Below are 24,372 nucleotides of genomic sequence, written 5' to 3' on the forward strand. Positions count from 1 at the left end.
ATAGACTTTTTGTGAAGTTTTAGACCTCTTTTAATGCAGGTAGGGCATCAGTGGTAAGATGGGATAGTGCTCCCTCTCCCCAGTCCTCTCTCCTGTAAGATATCCTACTTCTTCATTTGCATCTTCTTTCAACATCCAACATCCATAGTTTTAATATCAACTGTGTCTCCCTAAATTCACAGAATATAGAACAAGGCAGGGTAGCAAGAGCACTACTATTTAGTCTATGTCTCTCTTGTGAAGGCAGCTTTAATGCTGAAATCACTAATGGAAAATGTGAAAGGAAAACATTCCTTTTGGAAATGATAATATAAATATGTGGGTTTTTTTTTTTTTTTTTCCTCCTGTCTTTCTCCTCCTCCCTGTTTCTTCTAACTCTTGTGTTTCCATTACGAAGAGCATTCTTGGTAGGATGAGAGGAAGAGGAGGAAGAGTGGTACCATGCTGGATTCTTAACAGCTACATGCTCACACAACGCATTAATGCCAGATTGTTGGTTAGCAAACATCAAAATAATGTGGTACAGAGCTTTAATTCCCTCAACAGAAGGGCTACAGCAGCACTCTGGACCTAAGGGGAGCATTTCGTATCTACTCATGTGATGGTTCTGAGCTTTCAGATTCAGCAAGAGGCTGAGTTGCTATGGAAACGTGAAGGCTAGATAGGACATGTAAAGGTGATGCATACCATGTGAGGTTTAAGAGGCAGGGGTGATAGAAAGGAAAGAGAGGAAGTCTAATGAGAAGAGAGTGAGGATGATACTGATTCCTTATGGCAGATGTGTGTTACCTGAAGAGGCTGCAAAAACTGCGCTCTGCTGCTGTTTTCCAACCTCTATCCACAGGCAGAGCTGCGCTGCCAGACACAGGCCCCTCGAGGTGACAGAAGCCAGCCTGCACCACATGTTCCTGCAGCAAGCTACAGCTCCAAGGGGCCCTACTGATGCTTTTTCGTCCTGAAGTTTTGAAGCTCTGAATCCAATTTCAGAGATAGCTACAGCATTTTTACCTACTTTTAGCCCAAACAGCAACCCAGGTTCACATGCTGCTAGCCCATGAAGTACTGGAATTTCTGGGAGGCCGTCTAGGGCAGCACCCTGTTGCCAGCTTTTCCCCAGCTATAGAAGACACCGGAGCAAGGACTAATGAGAACTTACCCTCTTGATACATTGTCCTTTCTCACCTCCAGGCACTAGGATCAGGGTACAGGCACAGAGGAGGAAAAAAGATCTAGCAGCTCAACAAGGTGTGAGCACCCTTGAGAAATATGGCAGTTTTGAGAGAAACTGACAGACTGGTAGCCCCTGGGCAATCCTGCTAAGCACACCACTCCCAAGAGCAAAGACAGACTGTACAGGCACAAAATATAAGGATTACCAGGACAGAAGGACAAAGAAGAACATCTCTACTTCCAAAAGTCATGGAAAGATTGCAGTGTGAGAGACAGAGGCTGCGAAGGGTTTCTCTACTATTCTTTGTAACATCTTTAAAATCAAAAGAATTGTCACTGTCATGTCTTCAAGACCAGACAGAGAATTACAGCTACAGACAGGGGTAAATCACATGTCTTGAGAGGCTGGAGAGAAGCTGCAGGGAAAGAGATCTGGTGGTTTGGGTTGATGGCAAGTTGAATATGAGTCAACAGTGTGCCCTGGCAGCCAAAAGGTTGAACCGTGTCCTGGGGTGCCTCAAGCACAGCATACAGCTGGCCAGCTGAGGGGGGTGATTGTCCTGCTCTACACTGCACTGGTGCATCCTGACCTCGAGTACTGTGTGTAGTTTTGGGCACCTCAATATAAGAAGGACATCAAACTATTAAGAGTGTGTCCAGGTGAGGCTGACCAAGATGGTGCAAGACTTACAGAGGGCGGCTGAGGTTACTTGGCTTGGAGAAGAGAAGGCTGAGGGGTGCCCTCATTGCAGTCTACAGCTTCTTCAAGGCGGGCAGCGGAAGGGGAGGTGCTGATGATCTCTCTCTGGTGACCAGTGATAGGACACAAGGAAATGAAACGAATTTGCATCAGGGGAAGTTCAGATTGGACATTAGGGAAAGGTTCTTTACTGAGAGGGTGGTCAGTCACTGGAATAGGCACCAAGCCTGTCAGAGTTCAAGGGGCATCTGGACAACACTCTTAGTCATATGGTTTAGTTTTAGGTCGTCCTGCAAGGAGCAGGGAGTTGGACTCAATGATCCTTATGGTTCCCTTCCAACTTCAGATGTTCTGTGATTCTATGAATTCCTTTTCCTCCCATGGTGATATCAATGCTGCTAGTGTGAGGCAAGAACGGGATAGTGTGGTTTGCAGCCTAAATCTGATCATGTGGATTTAAAAAAAAAGATGAAGCATGATATCAAGAAATGAGTTTTCTTTCACAGCTCTAGAAGGTTATCTTCGTAACAAGCTTAGGGAAGCATGGGCCATTCCCCATCGATCACTTGAGTATCTTTCACTCTATTTAGCTGAGAAACTAAACTCTTTATTTGCTGTGCTAAGTTGATTTCAGAAAATTTAGTTTCATACCAAAAAAGCTAAGCATATACCATAAGAGGTCCCCAATAATGGAACACAAACTGATCAGAAATCTTAATGGCAAAGGCCAGTGACATGGGCAGGGTTTCACTTTATATCTTCCCCTTGATTTCTCTCCTTCCATGAGTCCAGCATAGCTCATGTCTGTGGCTTTTCTCTGTAAATCAAACTTATGCTTATCTGTAGTTCCTCTACCTGAAGATTCAGTTTCACTCAGGAGGAAAAAAAAAAATTCCATATACAGAAAAGAGGCAAAACTCCCAAGGATGTTAGGCAGACCGCATCACACTGTGAGAAGATGCATGCAAAGCAAAGAGGAACAGAGACAACAGCCTCTTCTACCATACTCACTCTCTGCTAAGCGGGAGGTAGGTACAGCAGTACTTGCTAAAGAAAGAGAAAGGAAGGTGAGGAGGGGAGTTGATATTGCCAAAAGATGAAAAATTAAAAAACAAACTGGCAAGATTTTGTCAGATCAAGCCTCTATGAACACAGAGCTTGAGCAAAGTAAATGCACTTTGCCAGTTCTGCATTTTGGATCCTCTGTGAGTTCTTGCTTTACATCAGCTTTCTCATACACACAATCATTGAACACATACCATGTTCACCAGCGTTCCCAGGATTTCAAACCAATGCCATTTAAGGCCAGCAGAGATGCTGGCCAGCACCGGGTGTACGGCAGCAAAACACAGCCTACATGACAACTGTTTTGGTGAAGGCTATTGCTAACTATCCTATCACCAGTTTAGGACCTGCTGGAATTTGATGATTATTTTAGTGTTGTTTCGTTTTGTTGGTTTTTTTTTTTTTTTCTTTGTTTGTTTTGTTATTTTTTTTTTTTTTTACACATAAAGGTGTTTTGTTATCAAAACCAAATGCACCATACACACACATACTCTTGTGGTTTAACACACATTTGGGTCCCACCTGCACAACCACAAGAAACAACTGAGGCTCAGAAAGAAACCCCTAACAAGGTCTGTGTGCAGCCTTTGTTTGTCTTCGGATTTGTAAGGAAAAGGAAATGCAGAAAACCAGTGAATTGTTGGAGTGAAAATATAAACCCAGGTCAAGTTAAGACAGAGATCCTCCCAACACCACAATTCCCATCTGTGCTAGTATAGTACATCATAATCACTAATTACTTGGGCCTTCACGTGCCTCTAAGATAGGAAGAAACTACTTTTGCTTATTGAGAAAAAAATTTTAAAAGTCAAAGTAACTACAGACACATACCAGTAGGCGTTAAAAAATGGTGTCAGCTTTTACATTCAAGTGCAAACTTCAAGTAATAGGGAAGGAAAACTAGTTGCTTTGGCTAGTATGAAAATGCAGTCTTGGTTGGTGTCAAAACAGTTTTTATATTCTTTCCTGTAAAATTTCTGAAATATTTCTGTGATGTTCAAATCATATCAGACTAGGGGAACCCAACTTTTTCCTGATTTTGACTTTGCCCACTAACAGGTAATATTGTGTGACTGGAATTCCAGCACAGAAGAAAAAAGGCATTTCTGTTATGCCAACAATCTCTTCACCATTGCTGCAACTCAGTTAATGATCTGAGATGGGCTTTCAGAACCCCAGAGAGCAGAGAAACAATTAGAGAACCAAATGCTCAGAAAGATCACATCTGCAAGGCATAAATGTGCTTTAAAGAGCACCAGTAGAATTTAAATTGTAAATTAAAAAAATGTTATAGCCCACAAAGAAGGAAAAAAGAAATGGAACTTACCCTACAAGGGAGCAGATTTAGCGGCTACAGACTGATTGATGGACAATTGCCATATTAAAAAAAAGGCAAAAAACTCTACTACAAGTGAGATTTAACATTCTTCAAAGCCATGTACCCGTCCCCAAGTGATGAACAGGAAGCTTGGCAGACCGACCTGTCAATATGGCTGAAACAAAGCTTTTAACGTTCTTTTTCCTCTCTTCTTAATTTGATCTTTTCCCTTTTTCCTGTGGTACTGATCTGCACAGAGACTGAATACCTAAGCCCTTATGTCCCTTCTGTATTGTTGACTATGTCCAATTCAGAAGGGCCTACCAAATCATTTGCCTGATAGTCACAATACTAACCACGATTAACTTCATATAAGATATATTACTTCTACTGAAATTAACAGGCTCCAAACAACTTTAGGCAATGGACTGCACATATGTTCTGGAAACATGTCTCCCAGTTGACTCTTTGTAACTACTGCAATTTGCAATTCTGTCTATCCATCTGTCCATTCATCCATCCATCTTGACTACCAATCCATTCATTCTGTTAGCGGCCCACTAAGTTCAAGCTTTGTATAATACAATATTTAAGGAAAAATAGCACATGCATGATTCAAATCCTGTAATTAGGGTTAAAAAATAAATCTTTCCTGTTTTTCACTTCAGCTTCAGAAATCTCAAAGAATGTGACAGCAGCTTCATAAAGCTTGCCCATGCAATCTTGGAAATACCGACAGTTCACCACAAGGACACATATTTTGATTATCTAAGTGATCACTGTTTAAGAGGTTTCTTTCAACTGCCATTGATTAACTCTGATTTGAAAGGCACAAAGCTATGGAGCATACAATGTTTCACTGAACTCAACTGACAATTAAATATGCCCATCAAATCTCTCTAACTCATTTTGCCTTGGGAAGGGGAAAACATGCATTTTTTATTTAGTATGAGGTTTATTTATTTATTGGAGTATACAATCTACACAAGTGCTGGAAGTCTGTCCAAAGACTATTAACAGTAAAAAGTATTAGGGAGATGAGGTGAAAAATGTGAGGTTTTTTGTGAAGTTTTTGCTTTCAAAGTTGTGAAGATATTCAAGTGTCTGAAACTCTCTCCCGTGGCTTTTTTTTTTGTTATTTTTTCCGCCCTGAATTATCTGCATTTCATTAAAATGTGAAAACTTTAATTTATTCATAAACATAAAGCCTTCCACTACTCCATTCTGTAGTCAACAAGCTAACTATTATTAGACAATCACAAATTTAAATATTTGAATTGCATGCTTTACAATAAAGACAAAGATGTTAATGCTTAATTATGTTCTAAAAGGAGAAGTATTACCCATAGTAGGATGACTATGCTAGTGTCAGTCTTGTTAGGAAATGGACAATACCAGTTGCTTCATTTCTAAAGACCCTGAGCGGAAAACTGTACTAGATTAACAGCTAATGTTATGCATGTTAGAGGAACACTCTAGGAACATAAAAAGAGTGAAAGAAATGCAGAGAGGCACTTACGTGAATGAAGGATGCCTGCAGTTTTTCCATGGATGGAACACAGACAAAAAGAAAAGACAGAGATAGACAAAAAAATAAAATGTAGAAGAGGTGAGAAGAGGAGATAGAGACCATGGAGCTGGAAAATCAAAATACCACCAGCTGTCTCAAATCCAACCCTAGGGAGTGGGGTAGCTTACAGGAGCTATCACAACAGAATGGCCATCAATCACTTACTGCACAGGGCCTCGGATTTCCAAGCAACAAGGCACATGTACTGTCCCATATTGCTCAGCAATTCTGGTGAGGCAGAAGTTAGCAGACAAAATCAAGACCATGCACAGCTCAAAGCACACACATAAATGGGCTAGGAATATTGCTAGCTCTGAACTTAGGACGTCCTACATAGTGGTTTCAGAAGAGCCATGAAATAGGTACACAAGTATGGGTGTGATGGTGGTAAGAAGGTGGCTGTAGATCTAAATGCAAGGGGAGTGGGAAAGAACAACCTCAGGGGTTGTGTGTGGTTGAACACAGATCCTAATACTTGGATGAAGCTGTATACAAGGATAAGAGACCACCTTTCCCTTGCCTGCTTTTGTCACATCTCTCCTACCCCACTCTACACCTTTTTTTCCCTTTCTCTCCTTCCTGTTTTGAGCAACACCCTGGTTTTTAATTCTTGCCTCTTCTGATCCTGGTTTAAACAGGAGGGAAAGTGTTAGGCCACAGCAGAGCATCCTGCCATTAGAGTGGAAGATTACCAAAGTAAAGCAGACAAGAGGCTGTGGAAATCACCTTATGTGCTGCATGGGAATCTTAAAGCACTGATTTACAGAAAAGAGAAATCCTTTTCCCTTCCCCTCCTTCCACAGTTCATGGCTAGTCCTATGTTGAACCTCTTAGTTTTGGATTTGCAAAAAAACCTGCCCTGTGGCACGGACATTACATTCTCTGTGACCACTGCCCTTATCAACTCACTGCTTTCTCTTATTAATACTCTCCATTGCATAGAACCTTCTCTTTGGCAATACAAAGTTTATACTAGTAACCCAGGGCACAAACTAATGCAAATAAAAGTTCCTCTGCCTCCTATTCAAATAAGATTTTTAATTAGTTAATGAAATTCACTACAGTCAAAAAGCACAACAAAAACAAAGGGTGTAGCAAGGTCTGCAAGAGAAGGTGGTGTCATCCATGCATGGCAGATATGCCCTGGAAAGATGTGAGGAAAGAAAACCAGAGAAGCAGAGGGAGGTCTGTTTTACTTACGAACTGGCTGTGTCTTGAAGTCGGATGGCAGGCTAATCTCACCCACACCCTTGCCATTGACCGCAGACAGTCTCACAGAGTAGGTTGTTTCAGGTTTCAGGCCAGTGATAGTAATCATGCCCTCCACATTTGCTGTTGCAGAAATAAGGGAGAAAAAGCAAAGAAAGGCTCAGGCTTCAACTACAAACATAGCATTTATTGTTTATCATACAATTTTGTCAAGTTCACCCCATGTAACAGAGCCCTCTTCTAGGCCCAGCCTCACACATACAGTGCCAATAAAGAGAAAGGTCAGAGGTACTGCCTCTGTGTCAACCACTTTATTGGAGAGGTGTATTGCCACAGCCTCTCTAGAAGGGATATAGCAGAGTTCGTGGAAGACACCTGAGGGCATCAGCCCTTGGCCTGTGCCAAGGAGCTACCTGAATAATGTTCTTCAAGATGGCTGCCATGTGGGGCTCTGACTGTAGTAGACATACCACCTAGAACTGGTCATCTGTTGGGCTGCATGATCCAACTGAATGCAAAGCCCTTAGCAGGAGAGAAACCCATCTCTCTCCTTTAACAATCTATAAGGAGGTCAGACACAATGTAAGATATGGAAAGAACCTGCTGTGGGGCCACTGTGATATGAAGAAAGAAATACGGTTTATTTTTCCTTCACAGACACAAAGGGAGAAATTAGAAAAGTAAACCCGAGTCTAGCTATTGCATAACTCCAGTGGGGACCTAAAAGAAGAATTTCAGTTCCAGCCAGATTAGTGGTGAAAGATTCAGCTCTGAAATAGAACTCTCCTCTTCATAGTCCTTCCAAATCAAAATTCTTTTGGCTTACTGGACTTAAGGATACATTTGAAGCAGTGTGTATTCCTATAGATTGCTATAACAAGACAGGGTGTAACTGGAGTTAAGACTTGCTTCTGGAACAGAAGGATTTATGTTCCAAGGGGAACTGAAGGGTAACTAAAGGGGCTGACAGACAAGGCTTGAAAAGCCTTCTGTAGAAAGCACACAGTCATTCCCCAGTCAGCCAGTGAAACCTCATTTGATACCAGACACAGGGTTCTTCACCTTATTCAGACAGGATGGTCCAAACTATGGAGGGATACAGAGATGAACATAGTGCTGTAACACACACTCTGTAGGTGGAGAAGGCTGGTGCCTGGTCACGTATGTAGAGCTACCAGCATAGCAGGGCCCTCATTTCCAACAGAAAATTCACTGTGTCACTGCAAAGCAAATGTTTAAGAACTTGTCTGGGGCCTTAATTTAGGAGCTGAAATTGCAGAGCTATGGAACCCTCCACTCCGGCTTTCCCCTAATGTAAAGAAAGTCTTCTGAGATGCAGGTGAGGGAGGTAACATATTGGTTTATCATCCTACCTTCTTTTGCATCATACAACCTTGAATTCCATTCTCCCTCTCCCAGTGCCCTCCATTCTGCTTTGTACTTGAGGATGGGCACCCCGCCAGTAGCTTCAGGCTCATCAAACTCCACCTGGGCAGTGCTGGAGTAGGGCTCCACTCTGTCAATGGAAGGAGAGGACGGAGTATCTGGGGGAGGAAGGGAAAACAACCAGTGATACAGAAGACAGCAGGGGAAACAAGCGCCAGTGGCAAAGAAAACAGAAAACTAGGAATATCAAACATACCCGTCATGGCTTCACAAAGGAGAAGAGAAGGGTAGGCCCGAGGCTCCCCTCAGGAGGGAAAGACTGTTAAGAGGGCTTTTAAGAATGCTAATTAGACAGTGCAGAGACCTTCATCTTGTCTCCTCTAAGAGGCTAGAGACTCACAGTACCTTCTTCAAAAGAGGACAACCAGAGCAGAGTAGCAAGAGCATCCTGGATGCTATTCTGTCCCTACAGTCTCTTCCATAGGGCACTCCAATACATAGCTTGACCATTCCTAAATCTGCCTCTATGGCAGCCCTGAGAGGACACTAGAGGTCCTTCCAGCCTGCCATGCAGTCAGACATGAACCTCTTTGCTTGCCACACAGTGCTCTGAGGTTTTTATCTTACGTTACCTGTATTACTAGGGATATTTTGCTGATTTTAAGAAGCACACATGCAATGGTTGACAGAAACCAGACTACAGCTCTGTCAATATGTACCAAAAGTGCAGAAAAGAACGAGACGCTTCAGAAACAAGGAAACAGAGAGTATACCGAGGATCTTGTTATCTACAAACCATCCCAATGCAAAAATCTATGAACAGCCTCTTTGAAAGTAGGAGCTGGCTCTCCTGCTACCCCACCAACACAACCTAGAAAAGAATGGTCACTCCGTCACCTCAGCTCAAGGGCTGTGTATGCATTTCCTTATCTCCCTGCCTGGGATGCTCACCTGCCTGCACAAGAATGAACTCTGAGGACTCCTGGCCAATGCGATTCACAGCAGTGCAGTTATAGTTCCCAAAGTCATTTTCAGAGTCTGGTGTCACCTGTGGAAGGAATGAAGGCTTGTGCTTGGATCAGAAAACCCTTTTCACTCCATCAATGCGCTCTGCATTTTACTGGGGAGAGAAGCCACAATAAAGTACATGTGCTAACACTCTGAGGGCTGTTTGCAGAGGGGAGAACTGCAGTGGGAAGAAGGTTAAAGGCAGGGAGGGGGTGGTGTCTGCTATTACCTGATTTTCTTAGCATTTATGTGCCAGAAACACCACACAACTTCTTGTCTACCAACAGGGTGCCCTCACAGAAGACTTAACTCCTTCAACATCAGGAACATAAATTATTTGATAACACTGAGCCTTCCTGCTCAGAGAAGGCATATGTATTCTCCCCTCTTTGCCTCCCTCACCTCCAGGTAGCTTGCTGATGGAGTGTTGTAGATCTTGATGTTGCTGTAGTTTGAGCTGGGAAGCAGCTGTCCATCCCGGAACCAGGAGATGACAGCACTAGGGTAAGCAAATACCTCACAGGTGATGTTCACTTGATTCCCTTCCCAGGTATAGACAGCCACAGGGCCCTGAAGCTTGGGGGCATCTGAAAGATAAACACATTTGTGAAGGCAATTTCAGCCACAAAATCTCCTCAAATAGCCCAGTCAGCCTTACTATAAGGAATCTTTGGCTGGGGTCCAGTTTAATGTAGGGAAGGGAATCTAAAATAGGAAACAGGAACTATCTTCATCTGGGGGGGTGGGCGGTGTCTTTTACTGAAGGACGCAGCAAGGAGGAAACCTACTCAGTCCCAAAGGCTACTCCTAATGCAGTGTGGGAAAAGGAGCAGACAGCATACTATGCATCTAGGGAAGTGCATGTCGGGAAGTTCTCCTAGGCAAGAACTCTGATGCACCCAACAAATGGGACTGTGGCAGATTCATGGCCCATAATCTTCCCAAGGTGCAAACAGTATCCCAGCTGAAGACAGCCAGCCCAAACTTTTGCATGTATGCACACAGCAACATGTCTCCAACAAAACTGTTTCAGACTGAGTTGCTTCCCATGACCTCTACCCAAACACACATTTCCCTAGCTGTAGGTGCCTCAGTCTCATCACAGGAAAAGGAAATCAAAACAGTCTCCCCTCTGAACACATGAACACCCTCCCCGCCCCATCCTCCACTTCTTACACTGCACTTCAAGGTACATGGCTTGGGAGTCCTGCCCGATGGTGTTGCTGGCTGTGCATACATATTCTCCAGCATCTGTGTACTGAATGTCTTTGAGAGTCAGGGACGACACTCGGGCATGGCTACGTACTATGATGCGCCCATCCAGGGTCTGGCAGGAAAGGAAAAGAGAGTTAGAGGTTGATCTCTGAGCCTGTGGTGCAGTCTAGAGGGATGAGAACAAATGCAAATCTACCTCACACCAACCCTCCAGTGCTCAATACTTCAGAAGCAGTCACCTGAGGCCAGGTGAAATCATGGGCACAGAGAGGCATTTCCAAAAGCATCAAGAAGATCCCTTGTCACACAGGGCCAGCTGCAGTGATTCAAAGCACTCAGGAGAAGGGAAAAAAATGAAATGAAGGACCAAAGTATCAGATGCTACTATGTGCCTGAGGGCAGCTGGGTAACATCAAGCTTTTTCCCAGAATGAGAATTGTAGAGATCCAACTCTGAGTAAAAATTTCTGCCAGCATGCTCTTAAAGAAAACTTCCCCAAAAGATACTGTGTTTTCACCCAGAGAATTCATGTCTTCCTCTTTTCTCACTGATACTTATTGTATTTCAATGTCCTTGAAGTGGCATTAATAAGAACAGATCCAGACCCCAGAGCTGAGTCAGGCAAAATGAAAGCTCAGAACTTTCACCTGAACGTGGAACTGAAGAGAGCAAGGGACAGTGCTCAGGGCAAGAAAATCGTCACCCTTCTAGTGATAACTCTGCTTTAAAGTCTTGTGATGCTTCAAGAAATTTCTAGAGCAATCTGCATTCGTTATATGGAAGTTTAGAAATTGCTCCCACATGCAAAGAAGTGTGGAGATGTCAATGACAGAGACACAAGGAATGTCAAATCCAGGCTACCATCTGCTCAACAGGATTGCAGCCACCCAGAGATCCCATCCCACATCACTACTTCCTCCCCCACCCCCCCATTTGTGACTAAAGCCCAAGTGCTCTCTTAATATATGAAGCACGTAAGGCCATGGAGTACTCCCTCCACCCTGGTGCTTATGCTTCAGCTTGGAAGCTTTAAAGCATCAACTCTCATCTAATTTCTGAAGCGGCACAAGCACAAGTGAATAAATCAGGTACCCTCATGGCTGTGCCTGCTGCTGCAGCCTGCCACATTTAATGCAATTAATGCTTCAAAAGCATTACTTTTCTTGGAAGATACAGGAGAAATACTGAGATTATGAGTAAAAACCCTGAGGATATTAAACAGACAAATGCACTGAGCTGTAGCACGAAGTACATCTCTAGTGGTCAGATCCTCAGGGCCTGAATCCTCTTTCTGTTCTGAACTAGTTGTCTCAATCCCCGAGACTGATGAAGTTTCTACAAGTAAAGGTGATTATCTCTGTTAGTTCTGAATATTAGTTCATTTGAGCTTGTCAAATTTCATATGCACAAAACCAGCATCCTTTCATGACACAAACCCAATTATACGTATTCTTCTTCCTCTTCTAACCTGCACACAGGTCTACTGCAATCCATGACCAATGCCACAAGCTACAAACTCCACTCCATCTGCCACACTTGGTCCCTTGTGTTGCTGGGAACAGTTCTTTATTTCATGTACACGTGGTGTTGTGTGCATCGTTTCCTAGAACCAGGGAAGGGTCCCTTAACATGACATTAGTCCACTGTGGTATCTCACACATCCAAATTCTGCTTTTATCCTTCTCCACTGATTGACTATATTGTTATCCTTTTTCTGACTTGTGATTTGCCTCCAAAGCCCATCCCGTTTCTGAAACGTATAAATATCAAGATCTGCAGAGACTCCCAGCTTCTTTCATCTCATGAGTTGGGTGAATATTCTAAATATACTAAATATTATGACCCCATCAGCAGGCAAGAGTATAAGCATGGCAAAATACCAGCACATTATCATTACAGCAAAGGCAATTTTATATCCAGTGTCACCTGCCTTTTCCCTACTTGGTCAAGATCCAGTACAAAAAAAAAAGTACTAGTCAGTCATGGTAAAATGACAACTTTACAAGTAATGCAACTGACTCTGAAGATGAAGCTCTGTTTCTTAACGCAAAAGCCACAAGAAAAGAAAAAGAAAGATCAGGAAAAATACTCCAAAGAGAAAAATGTCTGCCCAAGAAAGCATGCTGCTAGTTTTCTTTATTCACATTTCAGACCATCAGATGTTAACAATTCCTGGCTCTTGGAGACACAGGATAGGTAGAAATTTGTGAGTGAGATGTAGACACTCGTAATCTCTTTACCCAGCCTCTCCGATTTTGAGGATTTTGAATAACAAAATGCTTTGTAGTAATGGGAAGACAACCTAAGGGGCACAAGCAATAAGTCATGCCATAGCAACTTCCACTCTACAGAAAAGAGTATGATGGTTCTCTGTATTGCCGATTACTACAACTTATCCTGAGATACGTGCAGGGTTTGTCCAAATTCTGACCACGTGGCACATGGTTACTACGTACAAAGGTGGCCTATATTTCAATACTTCAGTGCCAAAGGGGAAGAGAAGAGACAAGTAGGAAATGCATCTAACCCCACTTCCCTCCACCTCTGGTTTTCTCAGTCCTTTCAAACACAAGTAGCCATGAATTCATTTCACACAGTCATATCTTCTCCTCACCCACCTTCCACATGGTGGACATCATTACAAAACAGCACCTGAAAATCCTGACCACAGCTACACATTCAAGTGAAGGAGGATGAGTGGTATCTCCTAGCTCTGAGCTTGCATTGTACTAATCAGAACTCATCTGCAGCTCTTCATATTTGTAAGGTTGCACTAAATCCTGGTTACCAGAAAGGCAACACCAGTCTGTGGTGTAACTGAGGTGTACTTTTGCTTGTAACTGACTTTTTCAGCATCTGTTGGTGATGTGCATGGGAGCGTTTTTTAGCATATGCTGCTAATATGACTTTCAATTCCCCAGTATATGCAGGGCCAGAATGGTGAACTGAGACATTATGGACTGTGCATAGTAAGTGGAGCTGACTGTTGTTTAGAGGAAGAAGCAGCCAACTGCAATTGTGCCTCCAAAGCAAGGAAAGCAAGATTTAACACCCATACAGGCTGCTATGACTGAAGCGCATGGAGACTTCCTTACTTTGAACTAGTTAATGCATGAGTAAGAGTGACACACTTAATGCCAATTTTTCACTCAGTTTCCTGAGAACTGAACTCCCTGTGGCTGGAATACACTGCTAAAAGACCCCATGCTAGCTATTTTATGTCTACACAAGCTGCAACAATAAGCTTCAACAACATTGTCACAGAATCCCACTTGGATATTTTAAGACATAGACACAGTAAGAAATTTAGAGACAATAAGCTTAATAGTATTAGTGCTCATATTAATAAAAGGCTTGAGCAGAGAGCACAGTGGAGACACTGGGGCAGGGAGGGAGGGAGGGGAGATGAACACAACTGTAATAGAAATTAAGATGAGGCTTGAAGAGATACAACTACTCAAATTCCAAATTCTTCAACACAAACTGGTCTGAATGTCCAATGCCTTCACTGGCCACAATTCATCTATTCCAACAGATTATTCTGAAGTAAGGATGGGCAGTAGCTTCTCAGCCCCACATGAAACAAAGATGGATGGTGCTTAAGTTAGATATTCACTTTGTTTAGGCCACGCCAGTCTCCATGGTTTAAGACAGCTTAAAAGTAAAAAATAATTCAGGATACCCAGAGCCCCCACAAAGTTGATCCTAAAAATACAAATATGAGTCACCCAGTTCTGACAGCTAATTTTTTTCTCTACCTGACCCCTGTTATTTACTTGGAAACATACTTCCTAGTCCATTTTGAAGCAGGAATGCCACAAATCAGGTGCATGTAAAGGTAGGTTATTATTATTATTTTTAAAATACAGTGCTGAATATGAAATAAACCAGCAACAAAACACATTTGGACCAAACTGAGTTACTGCATTATCCCACACCCCCTCACTGACCCTTGCAAATCAAAGACATATAATAATTTAGCAATTTGAAGCATTTTCTGGAGAAATATAACTTGTGAAAGATTTATCTGCATTGATTTTGAAATGGAACATGATGCAGTTGTCCTTTAAGATAAGGTCAAACTTAAGCAGTACCATGAGCAAACAGATGAGTTGGCTGGAGCAGAAGAGGCTATCTTTGGAAAAAAACCAACTTTTCCAGAATACATGCTGCTGCTAATTCTTAAAACTCTAGAAGCAAGATGTGATTCACACTGGCAGCAGAGAAGAAAATGGGTAAAACAGTCTTTGTCAGATTTTAAATTGCTTTTATTTTTGTCTTTTTTTTTTTTTTTTTTTTTTGTAAAGTGACAAGAGTTACTCACTCCCAACACAGCTAGTTTGCTCATTCAAAAATGCATTACTACATGGCAAGCAACTTCTAACTCTACAAGCTGTTTCTTTTATGTACTGATATTTGATTTGTTCATATTATTAATGCTGGTTTAGCTGGTGTGGTTACTGGACTAAAGATTTGTTAATCTATAATGCTTAAAAAAAAAAAAAACAAAATCAAAAAACTAAGAAGTTTGCTAAAGGTCTGGTAATCTTATACCTCTTGTTTCTCGGGCCGGGTCCACGAAGCCTGGAGAGAACAGATATAGAACACAACAACAGAAAAAAAGCAATAAGTGTTTATCAAAGGTTGCTTTTAGGTATCATAATGTAGGCACCACATCGTATTCTGTGCACATGCAGGCTCCAAGCTCCATCTCTCGTGTGTGGGGTGATCACAGTTTCCATTTCTCAATTTAGATTTGCATTCAAAACGTAATATCCTTTAAATTGGTCTTAAAATGATTAAACAAAGGCTAACGATACCTAAAGACTGCTTCTATTTTTACATATCAAGTGACCTTGTCACTTCTCACCATTTCTAGAAAGCTGTTCCCAGTGTACTGAGGAAGTGATTCTTATAACCAAGGCCACTAAATTGCAAAGATAGTTACAGAACTGGTTTTCTAACACAGGTTTGTTGGCCACTCGCACACACTGATTAACATTAACACTTATATTGTTAATGTGATCATGCATTTATACCCACTTTTACGTGCACACTGTGCCAGGAGTGGTAGACCTTGAGATGCAGAGCACTGAAACACTATGACTTCCCCTGGACTGGAGACAGTAGGGTAGAACCTTGTACCTCCAGTTGACAATTTCCAGATCATTATGCTTAGGGGTATGTGCACCCTTGTCCTTACTGGGCTTGGCACAACCAAACAACAGGCATCAGTGAAACATGCACAAACCTTACCAATAAAGATACATTTCCCATTCAGAGGAAGCCAACAACAGTGTGGATCATATTCACTGTGGTTCAGAAAGACCAAAATTGCTGGGTTCCGTTTTTCCCCTGTAACTTATCTTTCAAATCTTTTTCTTTTGGTCTATTTCAATTGCAACTTGACCCATTTCACTTCAGCAGTCAAAAATCACCTGCTAATATCACAGCCACAATGGCATTACTGAATGTGAGGCACAACCATTGCTGACGTGTGGATATAACAGCATACACAAGAGTGACATTACAGAAATGAAAATGAAAGCTTAAAAAATGAGAATTTTTAAAAAACATAGTATTATTTCCACAGTGTTTCTAGCGAACATTGTGAGACTTAAGTATTAACATGGTACAGATAGCCTCATTTTAGAGTGTCTTTGATAAAAGCAAGTTATTTGCTTGTAACTAGAGGCCTGAGATAAAGCCACCTGAAGAGAAGCTCACCAACACCTGCATGGGCTAGGACACTCCCATCATCTAATAATTTCTATGTATATATCCTGTTGTGCACAGGTTCCTTGAAAGCTGAACAGGCAACCATAATAATTCAACATAATCCTTTTTTGATGTACCAGTCATTCTCTGTACTTGAACAAGCCAGGCTAGCCAGGGAACTGCCTTGCTTATACCCATGCAAGTCCCCTTTCAAACCTATTCACTGAGTCTCTATGGTGTCAGCACAGAGGGATTTAAAAAAATAAGCAAACAAACAAACAAACAAACGACATCTTTTTCTCCTTTGATGTTCAGTACCTGTCAACCTAAAGGAAAATGAAGGAGTAAAAACCTGTTCCCGCACTCCTAGAGTTTGCTGTTTCTTTATAATGGCACTTGGGAGTGTGGGGAAAAAAGGCAGAACCACATTATCCATCCTGGAGAGTTTCATACTAACGCTCTCTTACCAGGACAGATACACACAAGCTCTACTCAGCACCACGCATGGTATAGAGGGGGAACCAAGAGCCTCATGCATACCAGCACCCTTCCCCTTCCCTTTGGAAGCAAGTTGTTAAATGGAAGCATCTATCTATTACAATGGAGTTCCTGGGAACTGCCAATGTAGTTCACTCACTGGATCATTAAATCCAAAGATTCCCATGTACTTCTCATGAGATACTAAGTATAACACAAGACAGGGAATTGTATTCATGGTCCACTTAAAAGAAAAAAAAACACAGGAAATTAAACTTAAATTTTGAAATGTTAGATCTGCTGCATCACATCTAGAAGCACTTTGCTGAAGGTATTGCAACAATGCTCATTTGCATCAGCAGAGTATTTGGATCTTTTCTATTTCACTCTTTTTTTTTTAATTACTTGATTGCTAAATTGGACCTAGTGTGAGCTGTGCAAGGGAATGAGTTCCTCTCATCTTCTGGTTATTGTGCCCTAGCATGCTGCTGCAACCCTGGCAACCCAACACTTATGTCCTAGCAAAGGGGCACTCCTTACCTTGCTGGACTTCAATCAAGTTGTTTTAATCTAAAGCTTTCTAAATTTTTAATAACTGAACTATTTGCTTTAGCTGCCAACAACATAGAGTTGATAGGAGACTACTGCTCAGTAACAGTAACCCAGAAAATAAGTGGAAGGATGTATTGGACTGTTCTCAGGGTAGCACAATGCAGTGATGTAATTCACCTGTCAGAGAGGTGAGCAAAAAGACATCAGTTATTCAGACATGTAGTCACCTACTAAAGGGGCCTCTCAAACTCTGATCTGTTCATAAGTCAGACTTCTGCATTTTTTTACTTTAGAAACAGGGAATCTTGTGAGACAGCCTTGGTGCAAAAGGCCCCGTAACACTATACAGGTTAAGCTGTAATTAGAATAAAGGAGGAAGAATACCAGAGCTGATGTCTTTCTCTGTCCTTTGATTCCTTCATCTGGTGAGGAAGTGTTCACTTTATTTTTGACTTGCCATAGAGAGAATGGTAACATGATGCAGGCCTTTATAGCTAGCATAGGAGGCCAGACAGCAGTACTGAGTGAGATCATGTGCCACAGATATACCTACTGCCAGCTCTGGCAAAATGATAAAAGGCCTGCATAGAGCATCACCCGTGACACCTCCCATTCCTCACACACTGCGCTATACTGCTGGGTAAGAAACCTAGGACCGTCTTCACAACTGCTTCATGAAAGTGTAAGTAGTCTGCAACTGCCTCATCCAAAAATCTGACAGGAAACACACTTGTGTCTGCACTAACATTGTGGAACTTGTGTACACCGATACACAACAGATCAAAACAATATTTACCGAATCACAGTCAGTATTCCACTAGAGCAATAGAAGAAACATGTCTCTTAAAAGGGTATGAAATATACTGAAGGTGATGAGGAATATGGCATACTGGCTTGACTGGCTTTATACCTGGTATCATTCAAAGAGAAAGCATTCTTCCTCCCTAAAATGGCACAGCAATAAGGGAAAGATAACACCAAACAAATTCAAATTGTCATGTTGATGACCTTCCAGACATGTTGGTTCCTGCTAGTTCTGCAGTAGTGACAGACAGGAATCTCAGACTGACAGGGCAAAAGTTTCTCCCAAGTATCATGTTCCTACATTCACAACCAAAGTAAACCACATACAAGAAAATTTTTTTGGGGGTGTGTGTGTCTGTGTGTGTAATTTTTTAATTTTACTTGCACTCTCTGCAGGACAGAAGAATGCAAGCTGCCAGCTGACTACTAAGAGGAAGCTTCCACCATGCCAGTATCTAGAAGTTTGGTCTGCTTACCTATGTTGGTATACAGGTGCCAATCACCTGATTTTGCTAGAGCACAACCACTTACCATTGCAGACTATCCTCAAAGAAAAAGATTGTTTGTCCAAGGGGGTGCCACATTATGTAGGCATAGCCATAGAGAGGGGAATCTTTTGCTATGCATGCTAGGATATCAACAGGTCTCTCAGGGAAGCATGGGAATATTGAAATAGTAGTGGCATTTGTCAACCTAGGTGTTTAGGCTATAGCACCTCCTGCCCTTTGTCCACACATCAGGCTGTGTCTGTTCTTGGACAGACTGAGGACGGGAAAACCTCTAAGCCAGAGAGGGCTCTGTTTGTTTGTTCCATGGTTTGTGTAGGTATTTCTAAAGTACCAAATGTTCATGGGAGGTAAGGAAAGTCTAGACCTTTAAAAATCTGGACTGAAGTATGATTACAGAAGTAAACAACATAGAGCAAGACAGATGCATTTGAGTACCTAAAGCTTGAAAATTTTAAAAATAGCATTGCTTGTCCCACAACAAAGACCATCCGTTTCCCTGTGCTACCCCAGAAATAGTAAACTGAATATATGCAATAGGATGTTTATCAGAACTATCTTAACCTGAGGATTTTCTGGACATCTGTACCATTTGCCTAAACTTACAGCACGAGATAGAGAATGGGAAAAAGTGAAAAACAAAACATGCAGACACAAGGAAAATCCTGCCTAGAAAGTGCATGGAATATGATTTTTAAAAAAATATCTTTGCCTTGAAGGTTTGAACCAGTACATGAGACAAATGGTAGTACACCAAACCTTTTCTTTCCCCCCGTCTATATAAGAAACTGTCAGAGTATTAACATTCTCCTTAACAGTGATCACCTACTTAACAGCATCAGGCAAGATAATATGAGTGTCTCAAAAATGGTTAGCAGTTTTGTCACCAAGATGTTGGTAGTTTAACTGGACTGGACAGATGGGACTCTCTGTAAACAGGCTCTCCTACCGACTTCTACTTGATTTAGTGTTATTTCAGTTTTTATGTTCTTCTCCCTGTCAAAGTTCTCTTCTGTGGCTGTGATCCAAACTCTAGTGCTAGAAACAGTAGAGCACTCAGCTCCTCCCACCACTCTTCTAGACAGAGACAAGACCATGAATAATCTTATGCTGTCAAAACAGGTCCCCGGTTATGCTGTAGTGAGAGCCCACGCCAACAGCTTTTGAAGGCAACGGAAATCTCTAAATATTGCAGGGATTTACACTAGCCCTCCAATCTGAAAGATGTTAAGAAAGAATGAAGCCTGGAAAATTTTGGCACCCTGATTAAGAAGTTACACATTAGAAAAGCTCATTTGGGAAGCTGTAGTGCAGAATGGCAGCCATGTGGATGACTGACAGTGGATACCTCTGTTGCTTTAAGACTTTCATAGTCTATCAACTGCTGCCTTCATACTGAGTCAAAATCCCTGGTATGTCCAAGTTAACTGAGCCTTGAAGCATCCTGTTATTAGAAGATTATTAATAAGCAACAACTCCTTACTCGAACTTTTGTCTAGGCTTTCTTTTGGCTCTAAACTATGCCTCCTTATCATCTTATCCAACTATACTGAAATATCTACAGTAATACAGCACATACTAATTTTGTCTAGTTAAGGGGAATTGTGGCCAGTAAAAAAAAAAACCCACCAAACAGCACTCTCTTTTAAAAGAAAAACTGCTAATTATTTTTGCCTTTTAATAACAAAATGATGTTGATGTGATCAACATAACAGGTGAGCACAAAGGCAGCCAGGCTTTTGTGCTTCAGATACATGTAGTATTAGAATGCAATACAGAAGGGCAAGAAGGAATTAACAGGCTCATTTTGGTCCACTGCATCTTTGAGAGATAATACTCCACATCCCTCCACCTGCCACTCTCCCACATCATATCATCATGATAGCATGGACAACACTGGAATCGGGGTGCTCCTTGCCATCTCCCAGCTTGCAAACAGAAGGGAAAAACCCTGTCACAAGCTTCCGGCAACTGTAGGTCCCTTCAGAAACTCTTTTGAAAAGGATCCAGGGCCTTCTGCTTTTCAAGTTATTTCACCTCAGAGTAATACCAGCTGGAAGTAAAAAGCCTATCCTCAGTTGTCATGAACTGAGAATGCTCTTTGTTCAAAAGAACACCTATGGCATTACTTCTTCTGTGGAGCTGGCCCTTTAGCAGATAGTCTGTGCAAGGCCGCACGTGTTCTCACTACAGAGAGGGGAACCACCATGATTTCCATGTGCATCTGCATGTGGCTATCATGCATTCTGGATCAGCAGAGGCAGGCAGATACAGGCTGAACTGATGCCAGCAAATGAGACCATGGTTTTGGGAAAGGTTATACCTTCTCTTCATTGCTGATGTTCCGGGTGGAAGTTCTCCAAGTGATGGAAGGGATTGGGTCTCCAGAAGCCTCACAGGTCAGTGTAATCTGATCCTCCAGCTCCATGGCTGTTTTATTCTCCACATAGGTGATTTTGGGTTTTGCTGAAAAGAAAAAGGAACTTTCTCTCAGCTGGTGCTCAGAATGAAGCTTGCCTCAACAGCAATGTTTGAAACAACCAACACTGGGGAAAAAGGGTTTTTGAATTGGCACAAGTTTACTGCTATATGGGGAAGGCAGCAGAGCGACATTTGAGAAGAGGGTACCTCCTGGCAAAACTAGAAGACCCTTTCTGCATATGCTTCAGCTGCGGCTTGTAAGAGAGGACTAGAAGAGAGTATATCTCAAGTAGAACACATTTAATAATGTACAAATGATCAGTTCCTGGGATTATTAGCTAAGTCTTCCACTTCGCTGTCTAATTTCTCTGCCCCAAATTAGCCTTTTGATAAGCAGCTTTGTCAAGTGGCTGTAGAGGGATGGGACAGGAAGAATTATACTCCTTAGCACTTCCAGATTCATCGAAGGTAGAAAAGCTACTGATTCACTTCTGCAAGCTTGAGGTCATTCACACAGTGGTGGGGTGGAGTTCACCTCCCAGTCCAGGTTCTAGCAAGTCCCACTGAAGTGCTAAAGCCCTTTTAATGGCACCTTGGTTGGATTAGGCCAGGAAGATATTTCAAGTAGCACGTGAATCTCACACCACTCCTGAACAGGACTGAATTTCTTTTATCAGAGAGGAAGCAGAAGGGCGTTGGCATCTGTTTGACATGTATACAGACTCTGGTTTGCCTAGCAAGACAGCAGAGGTACACAGCATTACTTGGGAAAGAAGCAGCTCTGGACGAGCCACATCAGGCATTAACTGGGATAAGTAGGTTACTTCCAGCTTGCACTAGTGACCTACCAATAGCCAACTGGATTGGAAAGGGGGGACAGTAAGAGCATGTTTACCAAAGACTTTGAGATGGATGGTGGCATCCTGCTCGCCAGCCTTGTTCTCAGCGATGCAGATGTATTCTGCTTCATCACTCTTATCCACATTCTTGATGATGAGCTCAGACCCATCGTAGTTAAAACTGTATTTCTCTTCATCATCGGCCTCTTCTATTGGCTCTCCATCCCTACAGGGCACAAAGCACACTGGCTGCAGTGGGGAGGAGAAGCAGTCAAAGGCTATTTATTTTAGGGTTGTTGCTAATGCTAGAACAGTGTTACTACACTGAAACTCCTCAGGCTGAGAGGGACCACCACCTTTTCCCTCCCCTGTGGGCTACAAAGCTTACATTTTGAACTATTCCTAACCCCACCTGTCTTAGGGCTCTTGGCAGCTGAACCTTTCACCTCCTGACACACATCATAGCCTATATGCAAGAGCTGTATACACCACTGAAGGGGGCACCTCATCCTTGCATATATCAAGGCAGTATTCCAAGTTGCCATCAGCTTTTTCAACACTAGATCTTGTCATCATAACCTTCACCAATGACTACACAATTTCAAGAACAGTATACCTGAAGTTCGTATTACTGCCTGACAGTGAAACTTAGACCTGATGAAGAGAAAGATTTTAGATGCATATCTCCTGACATGACAAATGCAAGTTACAGCACTCATTTTGCCTAAGTTTCCTCACCAGTGCAACAGATGATAATAAACTGACCCACAGGACAGGTCTGATCAGCGTGAAGCTCTATCTCTATTTGCAGTTTGACAAAGAATGCAATGAGACAGTGAAAAATTGCTATTTTTACTGTTATTCTTGTTTTTCCAAGAAGCTGTATTGGTTTTGGCTGGAATAGAGTTAATTTTCTTCATTATAGCTCATACAGTGCTACGTTTTGGGTTTGTGACCAAAGCAGCACTAATAACACAATGATATTTTAGCTATTGCTGAACAGTGTACACACAATGTCAAAGGGTTTTCTGTTTCTCACACTGTCCTGCCAGCAAGTAGGCTGGAGGTGCACAAGAAGTTGTGAGGAGATATAGCTGGGACAGCCAACCTGGCTAAACATCTGCCTGCAATGGGAAGCAGCGAACGAATTCCTTATTTTGCTTTGCTTGCATGCACAGCTTTTGTTTTATCTATTAAACTGTCTTTATCTCAACCAATGAGTTTTTGGATTTTACACTTCTGATTCTCTTCCCCATCCCACTTAAAAGGCATGTAGCGAGGGGCTATGTGGTACTTAGCTGCCTACTGGGATTAACCCACAACAGAAGCTAACTGCAATTCCGTTAGGAGGCCATTCTTCCTCTTGTGACAAAAATTCATTAATCTTATTCCAGTTAAACTACTGCTTTCTCTACAGCCTGGTTTTCCAGGCCTTGGTGAAAATATCCACACTCACACACAACCAGGACATCGCACACAGCATCTTACTTTGTCCACGTCATGGTTGGCTCAGGAAAGCCATCAGCATCGCATGTTAAGGTAACAGACTGGCTGAGGTTGGCAGTGGCATTCATAGTGCTTTGCCTGGCGCGCACAGAAGGAGGTACTAGAATAGAAGAAATTCACATTCAAGTCAGAAAGGACAGAAGATGTGAGCCCTGGAAGGCTCACTGTAAATCTCTGCAATACACACAGATGTCGCTAGTAATTCAAACCCTTATGCCATCACCTGCAGGTTTCAATCAACAGGTTTGATGCGTGTTCTCTCCAAACCAATCAGCACAGGAAAGAAAGGGCAGAGGGTAGGGAGATGCACATAAATCAGTATTGTGAACAAAACCACTTGAGTCCCAACAATATCAAGACCTCACTCTTAAGTTATGAGACACTTAAAGGTTTCTCTTTAAATGATAATTTCCTGTAAACACCTGTCAAACAGTCAATTTCATGGACATTTTTATTTGACACAGCAGAGAAAGGTTAGTAAGCTGATGGCAAACAGTGAATCTAAAGTAACATTGCCATCAACAGTCTGGAGGGCAGGTGCTACGTACCCTGCCCTCATACTAGCCCTACTCTAAGCTGCTCACCATTTACGATGACCTGAATATCTTTGAAGTTGATCTCCCCACGAGCCAAGATCCGGCCCTCACAGCGGTATGTCCCTTCATCTGTTTTCTTGATTCCCCGGATCTGCAGGTAGTTGTTGGACAGGACTATAAATCGAACTAGAAAAGACAAAAGGAAGGTTCATCCAAGCAACCTCAGAAAAACTCACTGCATGTAACGTATTCTTCTCCTTGATCTTTCTGGGATGAGACAAGGCCTAGTATAATAAAATTGCCCTTCCCACCATTTACTGGAGATGGTGCTGCAACTGGATCTGACTGCCAAGAAAGAAACCAGATGTGGGT

The 24,372-nt window shown here is 42.2% G+C and overlaps 1 protein-coding gene across 10 annotated transcripts in view; it reads right to left on the reverse strand.

Moving 5' to 3' along the window:
* Positions 1-24,372, reverse strand: part of NCAM1 (neural cell adhesion molecule 1) — a 150,390-nt gene that overhangs the window by 34,042 nt on the left and 91,976 nt on the right. For 3 of the 10 annotated variants that reach the window (XM_042800639.1, XM_042800633.1, XM_042800636.1), the window contains exons 5-13: positions 24,049-24,186; positions 23,447-23,564; positions 22,015-22,184; positions 21,022-21,164; positions 10,603-10,753; positions 9,829-10,013; positions 9,370-9,466; positions 8,406-8,576; positions 7,024-7,155 (exon numbers count right to left, since the gene is read on the reverse strand). In XM_042800639.1, coding sequence (XP_042656573.1) covers positions 7,024-7,155; positions 8,406-8,576; positions 9,370-9,466; positions 9,829-10,013; positions 10,603-10,753; positions 21,022-21,164; positions 22,015-22,184; positions 23,447-23,564; positions 24,049-24,186 — 1,305 coding nt within the window. Of the gene's footprint in view, positions 1-5,772; positions 5,788-6,768; positions 6,772-7,023; positions 7,156-8,405; positions 8,577-9,369; positions 9,467-9,828; positions 10,014-10,602; positions 10,754-15,195; positions 15,226-21,021; positions 21,165-22,014; positions 22,185-23,446; positions 23,565-24,048; positions 24,187-24,372 lie in introns of all 10 variants that reach the window. The other 7 variants (XM_042800634.1, XM_042800631.1, XM_042800638.1 and 4 more) reach the window with 4 other exon arrangements.

Source organism: Tyto alba, unplaced genomic scaffold (genome assembly GCF_018691265.1).
Source record: "Tyto alba isolate M040663 unplaced genomic scaffold, T.alba_DEE_v4.0 Super-Scaffold_32, whole genome shotgun sequence".
Lineage (NCBI taxonomy): Eukaryota > Metazoa > Chordata > Aves > Strigiformes > Tytonidae > Tyto > Tyto alba.